The sequence below is a fragment of the Hylaeus anthracinus genome, unplaced genomic scaffold (assembly GCF_026225885.1).
Source record: "Hylaeus anthracinus isolate JK02 unplaced genomic scaffold, UHH_iyHylAnth1.0_haploid 0, whole genome shotgun sequence".
Taxonomy (NCBI): domain Eukaryota; kingdom Metazoa; phylum Arthropoda; class Insecta; order Hymenoptera; family Colletidae; genus Hylaeus; species Hylaeus anthracinus.
The window spans coordinates 22,688,448-22,698,237 of NW_026533254.1; the positions used below are offsets into that span (position 1 = coordinate 22,688,448).

The 9,790-nt window shown below is 46.4% G+C and overlaps 1 protein-coding gene across 1 annotated transcript; it reads right to left on the reverse strand.

Moving 5' to 3' along the window:
* Nucleotides 1-6,104: 6,104 nt before the first annotated feature.
* On the reverse strand, nt 6,105-9,790 carry LOC128894438 (optomotor-blind protein-like). Its single transcript, XM_054156162.1, has 2 exons — nt 9,670-9,790; nt 6,105-6,348 (listed from the first exon to the last, which is right to left on the reverse strand). Exons 1-2 carry the CDS (start codon nt 9,777-9,779, stop codon nt 6,105-6,107), a joined length of 354 nt encoding a protein of 117 aa, XP_054012137.1. The 5' UTR covers nt 9,780-9,790.

Consider the following 9,790-nt stretch of genomic DNA (forward strand, 5'->3'; position numbering starts at 1 on the left):
TGTTCGTTGCTCGGTGAACAGCAAAATGGCCCCCGACCCCGGTCGAAGCTCACACGCACGACGCCTCGGCGCGCACGCGATTCCGCAATGAGGCCGCGTGTGCGTGGGTGCGTGCACGCAACACCGACGGCCGCCGAAAAAAACGCGACCGACGAACGCAACAGTGCACCGTGTGTTTTCTTCGCCGAAAATGCGTGTCGTTTCGTCGCCTTTCTACTTGTATCGATGACAAAAAAATTGGTGAAGGGGAAAGTAAGTTGTCCATATTAAAATATATGTAGTTTGGTTGTTGTTTGGCTTGCGATACTTGTTGTTGTATGTTTGTTGTAGTTGTATCGTGGAATCTTAGTAAAGTTCGTGTTGTTCCAAGTTTGGAAGTATTGTGGAGAGCTTGTTGTTGAGGAAAGAGAGTTGTTTTCATGGTGTTGTTGTTTCATGTATGGTATTTGTTTGTTACATGTTGTGTGTGGTTTTATGATAGTTGCATCGATGACGAAAAATTGATGAAGAGAAAAGAAAGTTGTTTGTATTAGAATGAAATTAGTTCGGTTGTTGTTTCATGTGTGATACTCGTTGTTGTATGTTTGTTGTAGTTGTATCATGGAACTTTAATACTGCTGTTCATTCGTTTTGTTGCAAGTCGGAAAAACTTATGAAGAGAGTCGTTTCTATTACGGTCTTATAATACTAGTTGTCGTTGCATGATGTTTGAGGTTGTATCAGGGAGGTATTTTACATCCATCCCTTGTTAAACTTCAATTATTCTTCCATTGACGATGTCGTTCGTTGTTGCATGTTGAATATTCTATCCTACCATTAAAAATTCCCTGCCGAAGAAGTTGTTTCAGCAAGACAATTAATTTCCACCCACCTTCCAGTCTCGCTGCTTCCAGCGGTCGTAACGCCGTCCGCGTTGGAATCAATTTCCATCGCGCGGCCACGCTCGGGGAAAAAACGAGGAAAAATCATCCATGGTCGGAAAAAACGAGGAAAAATCAGCCGGGTCGCCAGCGGGGGTAAAAAGCTCCGGTAATGGAATACTAAGCGACATGTCGGAGCGATGCGTCCAGCGGCGAACGCAAACGGCGTAACTACAGGTGTGCAACTAGCACGCTAAACAAATCACGAGAGACTCGACAGTCCGAGAGCGAAACGTGAACCTGCAATTTCCCACGTACACGGACGCGTGCGTGCGTGCGCGCGCAAGAGAGAGAGAAAGAGAGAGTGAGAGAGAGAGAGAGAGAGAGCTCACCAGCCAGGACACTGGATAATTAAAGCTGCGAGGCACGTTTTGATCGAGTTTCGCCCCGATTCATTCGCCCGCGCTGATTGTTTCCCGTTTCAATTTTCGGGAAATTGGAAAAAAGAATCCCGTTTCGACGCGCCAGCGTCCAGGAAATAGACGTTAAAACTGATTTGCCGAGGGAATTCGAAATGGAAAGCGACCTCACGTCATCTTCTCTGTTGAGGCTGAACTATGATTCGATATTTTCGTCTCTAATCGTCGAACCGGGAAGCCTGCAGGTACATCTTCGTCAGAGTTTTTGATTAATTAAGAGAGAAGTGTGTTGGATGTTTTATCACCTTGAGTCTCGATATCAATCACCTTCGACTTAGCCTCTACATTCCAGGACCCGAATCATCCAAGAATTTTCCAACTCTCTCAAAGTCTTTAATTCCGTCATAAATCAAGTCACCAGGTGAACGAATAAAATTTGAGTCAGGATTGAGCCACCCTCGACCACTGAAAAGGTCAAAGGCAGCCTCCTCAACACGATATGTCAGCTCAGCTCTTACAGTCTCAGACCTGGAGTACCCAATCCACTTCATATCCCGTCGGAAGACCATAATTTCGTCGCAGATCAGGTCACCGAGCGAAGGAGTAAGCCCCGAGTCAGAATTGATCGCTAAAGAGGCCAAAGGCAGCCGCCTGAGACCCGCCAACGTCGTACGATAAAGGCCGCGAGATCGCATTCCAGTATTTCCAGTATTCCAGGTGACCATCGGCGTCCTGCCGCGAGACTATCGACTGGACCGCTTCGTTAGCGACGCGCCATAACCAAGACAACGAGGACAGCGCGAAAAATCCAAGGACGACTAACGAGGAAGCTGGAACCGAGATATCGACGACCGGCGTCGAGTGGCGGCCAGGTTGCGCTCTTGTCGAACCACTCGTAACGAGGAGACGCTGGTTCGTCTTTATGCGATGAGCAGGTCGATCCGCCGAAAAGGACGAACGGCCGCTTTTCGGCGGTACGGATTAAACGCCGGGATCAAGTATGCTTGGTAAAGGTGGCTCAAGTGCCGCCGCGGAACGACTAAATTGAGGGAAAAACCGGCGCTGCGTTGGATGTCTGATCTCGTGTCCGCGTTTATCTCCAATTGGGAAATCGTTGCCGAAACGTTGCAAGAATCGAGGCAAAATAATTAAGAAAACATTGTTCGCGGGGTTAATTGTAACAGGAATTGATTGGTCTAAAGGTCGATTCAGACTATACGACGCGGACCGTCACGTTCCGGCACCGACACGACAAAACATTAAAACGCGCGTTTTAATGGAACTATTCATGCTATTCCCGTTGACGGAACGTTCAGGTCGGTGTCTGTTAAGTGTGAATAGTCCCATTAAAACGCGTGTTTTAATGTTTTGCGTCGCCAGTCCGTGTCGTATAGTCTGAATCGACATTAAGAGTTATATTTCGTGTACTCGAACGCTGTCTTAGTCAGTGATGGGCAAAATCGTAATCGCAAATACGAATACGATTGTAATCGCATCTTTCCGAGTTGTGATTACGAATACGATTACGACCGTATTTTTAAAGATTTACAGCCATTGAAATTCTTTACCTCAAAACCGACTTCAGATTCGTGTTCTTCACCCCCAAAAACTTAGAAAACCATACATTCGTCGAAATCAAGAATGAAAAATTTTCAATTAAAATTCGTCTCCATAGAGCAGAGCCTAGATAGGGTAGCTTTTAAAAAAATTTTTATTTTGACGAAAGCATGGTTTTCTAAGTTTTTTAATGCGAGGAACACGAATCTGATGTCGATTTTGAGGTAAAAAATTTCTATAGCTGAAAATCTCTAAGAATACAGTCGTAATCGTATTCGTAATCACGACTCGGAAAGATGCGATTACAATCGTAATCGTATTTGCGATTACGATTTTGCCCATCATTGGTCTTAGTAGACGAAAACGAAGAAATAGGTTCAGAAATAGGGGATGATTCTTTTCATAGGGATGGTATTCATCCCCTTTCTTAGATTCTCTAACAGCATCCATCTTTTTTAAATGTAATCCTTTCGAATCACCTGTACCACCAATCAAAATGGAGTCTACCACTATTTTCCTACCCCATAAGGTCTCTCCAAATGAAGGTAACAGACACCGCCAGGCCACCTTAAGCTCATACTTCCAGAGACCCCCTGAAGACAACCTGAAAGCTTCAGCATCCTCCAATGAAAGACACGTAACCCCAATTTACTAATCTCTCATTAAACAAGTAACCTTCACCCTCGAGGACAAAGAAGGTACCTGGGCCAGGGTTCATCGCGTTTTCCACAGTAGACTGACCAAATCCCGATCCATTAACCCCCGGAACCAGCCCTAAACGACGTGGACCGCTCACTTCCAGCGAGGTTCCCACGCGCATCGCCTCTCGGGAAGGTAAATTCAGGTCTGGTTGAAATGGGAGCAACGGAATCCGCGGTACAACGTTTTTCCCGCTGTTTGCTGACCCCGTGGTCCTTTAGTCGGTGTTTGCTCGTGTGCCAGGGGTCTCGAGACGCACTCGAGGATGCCGTCTCGAAGGCCTCGAGACGTCGAGTGTCTCATTTTTGTTTGCTGCCTCGGGATTTTCCCGACAAAGGCCCGCGGGGATTAGAGATCTATCCGCGCTCTCGAGCGGACTCCCGAGTGCTGCTTGCGCTAATTTCGATGCTTTCCTTCGTCCTGGCTACCTACCGGTGATGTAGGTCGAGGAAATTAGGGTGGGACTGGAAGTCAAGTCCTCTTGGGGTGACTGTTTTTCTTGGGACTTTCGAGGAAGGGTGGTTCGAACAAAGGTTGTGTAGTTTAGAGATTAGGCTAGAAGTCAATTTTGTAAATAGTATTCCTCTTCTTAGGGACCGTAGGGCATGGAGTTAAGCATTGATAACTACAGGTGCAATTATCCCGCAGAGTCAATCTAGATCGTTATATCAGTGTACTTAGTACACAAATTCAAGAAAGTGGAAATCCCCAATAGGATTCCATTCACCCTTCCAAAGTACTTCAAAATCCAACCCGGCTCAGACATTGGCGCAAACAGTGAATCAAAATTCTCGTCAAAAATATTCAAAGGCCCCGAAAGCACAAAAGACACTCGACAGAAAAGAAACCGCTCCTGATGGCTCGAATCAAACCCATCCAACCCCGACGCGAGAGATCCAGCTGACGAGGGCATCCGCTCCACATCCCCGCGACCAAAGCGTCCCAAATCCCTCCCGAAATCCCGTGGAACTTCCACGAATCTGGAAAAAGGGTTGAGCCGGCTGGTGAACGGCCGCGAGGGGTAGGCCACGAGGGGTATTTTCTGGGCTCGTGCACAAACTGGATCACTCCTGGCCCCGATGGACGTAGGTGAACCGTGGCTAACATCGTGGCCGCGGTTACCTTTCGACCGGTCCCCCGTCGGCGACCCCATTCCGGGGGACCCCGACGAGCGAAGAAAAGGGAGACGGTGGCGCACCGCGCGATATACGCGGCCAACAAGACGAAGAAGACGAAGAAGACGACGAAGAAAAAGGCTTGGCCCCCGTAACAAAGGTCGGGCTGTGCCCAGCCATTGACATCGCTCCGGGGCCCAGGCTGCTCAGGAGGACTAGATTTCACGAGCCAGCGATGCAGGATCCTTCAAAGGACGCCGACACGGACTGGCGCAAAAAGGATTCGCAAAAAAAGGTGAACCGGGTGGGGTGGGAGCAGCGGGGAGGGTGGAGGGGTGGGGAGGCAGAGGCTGCTGAAAGAGCCAGGCTTCTTTGCTCGACGCTGGCTTCCGCAGGGCCCCTCTTCTTCTCGGTGAAAAGGTGAGACGTGGAGGCTAATAGAGGCCAGAGGGGAGAACGGGGCCCCCGGCAACTACTTGACGGCGAAATCCATCGCGATAGCTTAATCCCTGGATTACACGGTGCCTGGGTAGGGAATCCTCGCGGAAATCCGATCGCGGACCGTCTGCGTTCCTCCTCCGCTGGAATCCTTCTGTTTTAGGGCTGCATCTCGCGGAGGAAACGCGGGGACGTTGCTCCGTTTCCGGCCCTTTCGCCTTCAGGGACCCCTCGGGGCTCGCTCGGATGTTGGGGACTTCCGGGACGAAGTGTACCCAGGTGGGACGCTTAGAATTATTGGCCGGGACGTTTCGTTATCGTGTTGTGTTTTCGGAAGGGCGAAGAGGGCGTCAGGGGTTGTAGGCAAATTTAGTCGCTTTGCGATTCTGGTGTTGACCCCTTGGTATACAGTCACTCCAATAAGCATTCGTACTCTCTATGTCTATCGAAGACATTGTCTAAATTAAATGACAGGCTTGCTGTTCCCAAATGAATTTTTCATTATAAATATACATATGAATAAACTTTGCACGTGTATGTATTTATAATCTAACATTAATTTGGAAACACCAAACCTGTCATTTAATTTAGACAATGTCTTCAATAGACATAGAAGGTACGAATATTTAATAAAAGTGTAGACAATAATTCTCGGCATCACCTATAGAGATCCTCTTAATCCTTAAGCATCATCAACCCTTGAATCAACCTTGCTCGGAATCCTGACCGGATCAATTTATCACTCCTTTCCAATAAAAAAGCCTCAAGACCTCGTTCTCACTTAAAGTAGCTCCCATTAAATCGTACGTAATTTCCAAATTAATCTCACCTCCCTCCCCCCTTCCCGTCCCGCCCCCTGATCCTAAAATCACGAACGATAGCACCGAAATTGCAAGGAATTTCGCGAGATTATCGTCGATCAAGCGTCGTTCTTAGTCGTCATCGTCGCGCACAGAGCGCCGGGGCCTAACGAGCTTTTAATCGGGGCGATCGTTAGGTCGTTAGCCGCGGCAAAGTTAGGCGATTAATTGCGAGACTCGGAGCTCCGGGAACTTAGTGGCTAGTAAGTAAGTAATTGTTTGGTTGTCGGTACGTACAATACTTACAAAGTCGTGCTTGTCGCTGATGTTGTTGGTGAGCTTGAGTTTGTGGAAACTGACAACCTTCTGCATCCATTGCTCGCCCGTGCTCGGCGAGTCCGGATGGATGTACATCCTCTTCGGCATTTCCGGGTCGGCCTTCCCCGCCACCATCCACCTGCTGCTCGGCAAACACATCGACGAGGGTTAGAGATTGTTTCGGAATGTCAAAGGGATGGCTACAATTTAAAGCCTTGGTACATTTTTCTTAAAACTCCTAATGTAACAATATTTCAAATTAAAATAGGAATAAATATAAGGGAAACATTATCGAGTACGATATAAATAAAAATTGTGCAAATAAAGAATAATAGTTTTAGGTATGAAAATGATTAGTCTGCTAAAGCAACTACAATAATATCGAGCAACGCTTCGAACAAAATCGTCAGAAATAAAAATTTGTATTTCTATGAAAATATTATTTATGAAGATCCTTCTCGTTTCACGTGATCGGAGTAAGTTGGCCGCAGAAAGAGAAATCGCTATCGGTGGTTTCTGGTTTCGAGCTATCACGAGGAAGGAAGCGAACGCGAGGTGTCGAGGCCGAAGTTTCTCGTCTGTTCCACGACTGCCTGATTCCTCTAAGCACCGGCTACCGCGATTGTTGTCTTTTAAGAGAGGCGTGTCTAACCGTTGGTAGTCCGATCATCGCAGGTGGGTCAAACGACCGAAGGAAGAAGAACTCGTTCGACGAGTTCCAAAGTGGCTGCGGTCGACGGCGTGATGTAATCGTTCATCGTAATCTCGCTGTTTCGATTGGCCGCCCCGCCGACTCCGAATGCCTTTTCGCGTGCATTTTCGCAAGAAAGTTGCCATCGATTCGCTTTCCTTTCACTCGAACCACGAATCTCTACGATATTTCAGAGCTTCGGTTGGAAATCGAAAGCTGGGCCCTTGGAGGACAGTGGGAGACTGAGGTTGGTGAATTTTGATGGTTGAAAGTGGGATAATGTCGACTGAAAATGCCGAAGACCATGTTAATTTATTCGTTGGATATTTAATTGTAACACTCTAAACAGAATGAGATATCCTTCACAGTTCAAAGGAATTGGACTCAACTATAAGGTCTTGATTTATAGAAACACGTCATGAGTCTCAAAATATGAATCTTCCTATACATTCCAACATATTAGATCCAATAAACGTAATACTTTCATTGGAAGTCTAAACTACCTCCTAAACCCTTACATACACTACAACTCCTTATACAAACTCCCTCAAGCCTCTTCAAACTCACAAAATTCCACAAACAAAATCAATCTCTAATAAAGACACCACTTATCGATCTAAAATCACCTATTCAAGCCTAAAAGTTACCTCAGAATACACCACAAAACTCCATCAAACCCCTCAAGCCTCTTCAAACACACAAAATTCCACAAACCAAATGAATCTCTAATAAAGACACCACTCATCGCTCTAAAATCACCTATTAAAGCCAGAAAGTTACCTCAGAATACACCACTAAACCTCATCAAAATTATAAATCCCAGTAGTCATCAAACTCCGTCCTCTGTAATCCAGCGAGTTGGTCTAAACGCGGGAAACGCGAGCGATTTCGCCCACGCAAAAAGCGTCCATAAGCTGAATCGCTGGGTACGAGATCCCGTTTCGTACATTCACGTGGGAATTCGCTCGCGTATTCGCCATTTACGCGCGCGCGCGGCCGCGATTAAGGAGCCCCGCGGATCGGCCGACACGTTTCCTCGGATTCCGCCGCTTTGTTTCCAAGTCGAACGGCAAATTTTCCGCCGACAGCTTTCCCGGGAGGGCAATTATGTTCCGTTTAACACCCTCGCGACGCGCTGAGACGCGGAACCGTTTCCGGAAAAACGTTAAACGGCCGCGACTGTCGGCTGATGCGTCGTGAGAAACGCCGAGGAATCCTACGTGATTTTCTGGGAAAAGTTAATGGCGAACTAAACGACCGACAGGCGAACATGCGCGTTCCCGCTGGCGTAATTAGAAGACACCGAATTCCAGGGAAATCGCTTGTACGGAGGAAAAAGTTTCAGGAAGCGGACGAGGATGCTTCAATGGCAGATTTTTTCGATGCCGGGCTTTGTCCGGGGGCCTAGTTTCGAATTGAAATTGGATACATGAGAGTATTCTGTTTTCTGAGGAGATTATCCACGCTCTGAAGATGGTGAGATTCCTTGGCGGGATGATTCAAGTTTAATGAGAGCCCTGAGGTAGGGACTTGAGGGAATCCTAGTGCTAGAGCTAACGTTAGTGTCGATGTACGATTCTAGACTCTACTAGCTACAAAACACTGGATTTCTTAATTCTAACTCTGATGATCTCGTCCTGCGTCCCGCCAACCTACAGTTTCTCAAAATCCTTCTTTATTCGGCATTATAACCTACATTCTAAATATCATCCACCCTGAAGAAAATTGGTAACATTAAAAATGTCCATGCAAGCTGAATAATTGCAAGGATTTTTTAACCACGCCGTATTCTCGAAGCGCAAAATTGTTTCGACAAGATAACCAGCCTCGTTATCAAATTCCCGGGGCGGGTATTATAATTTTGATACATAAATTTCCCCCCAGTGAAAGCGGCGGGTGAAGTTGTAAACCGAAACACGGTAATAACGGTTGTCAGAATTTTAAACGTGCAATCTTCCGAGCGCACAATTTTTCTGGAGAGACGACGCGCTAATTCGAACGGAAGTGTCACTATAATCAAGCATTTCGAACGCGATAATTTCGAAATATAAATCTTTTCCGGAGAAAGTCGTAAATGAAATTACAGGCTCGGGAGGATGACGATAAGAAGCGTCGAGATTTATAACGCCCGTAATTTCCGAAGTGGCAACTCTTCGCGGAAAAAGATTAGATAGAAAGTTTTCGGATCAAGATCTCTGCATTGCTATTCGTAGGTATTTGTGAAAGCACAAAGATAATGTGTTGAAGTGAAAATTAATGCAGAAGTCAACTTGAACTATTAATTAAAAATTGTTTAAATTTAATTTAATTTATATTTTTAACTTGAATGGGTTGCTAAACGTCTTGTATACTGAATGCTACAATTAAAATTTAGTTTTAATTTAAAATAAAAATGAGATTTAAATAACAAAATGAGTATCAACAAGCTCCAATTTATTTTTCGAGCTAAACACGGCACCGTTTTGGAGGTAAAACCAAAGGGTGACCTCATCAGCGAACGCCTCCCGCCCAGAACAAATTCTCACTTCATCATCATCAACAGTTTGAGAAAAGAAGAAAAATGAATAAATCCCCGCGAGCTTATCGCGCAAAGTGCCAACAGCTCGAGCCACCGCACGAAAGTATCGAATAATCAGATAATTGCATTAATTTCCGTACTACGAGAGCATGTCGGCACGAAACGCCTCGACGCAACAGCCTGGCGGTTCGAGGGACCGTCAGGATCGTTAACGTGAGCCGCCTCGCGACGATTACACCTTTGGTTTCCCTTACCTGTTGTGGAACTTGTATCTGTAGTCGTCGGCCGCCACGATGTCCAGCAGTAGCATGTACTTTGCCTTGGCGTCCAATCCACTCACTCGGAACTTCATCTGAGGGAACATCTGCCTAGACC

What these genes read in the sequence shown, in the direction of transcription:
- LOC128894438 (XM_054156162.1), bottom strand. Translation starts at nt 9,779, where the DNA reads ATGTTCCCTCAGATGAAGTTCCGAGTGAGTGGATTGGACGCCAAGGCA. An exon ending in AGATACAAGTTCCACAACAG is followed by an intron (nt 6,349 to 9,669) that starts GTAAGGGAAACC and finishes TTTGCCGAGCAG; the next exon opens with CAGGTGGATGGTGGCGGGGA.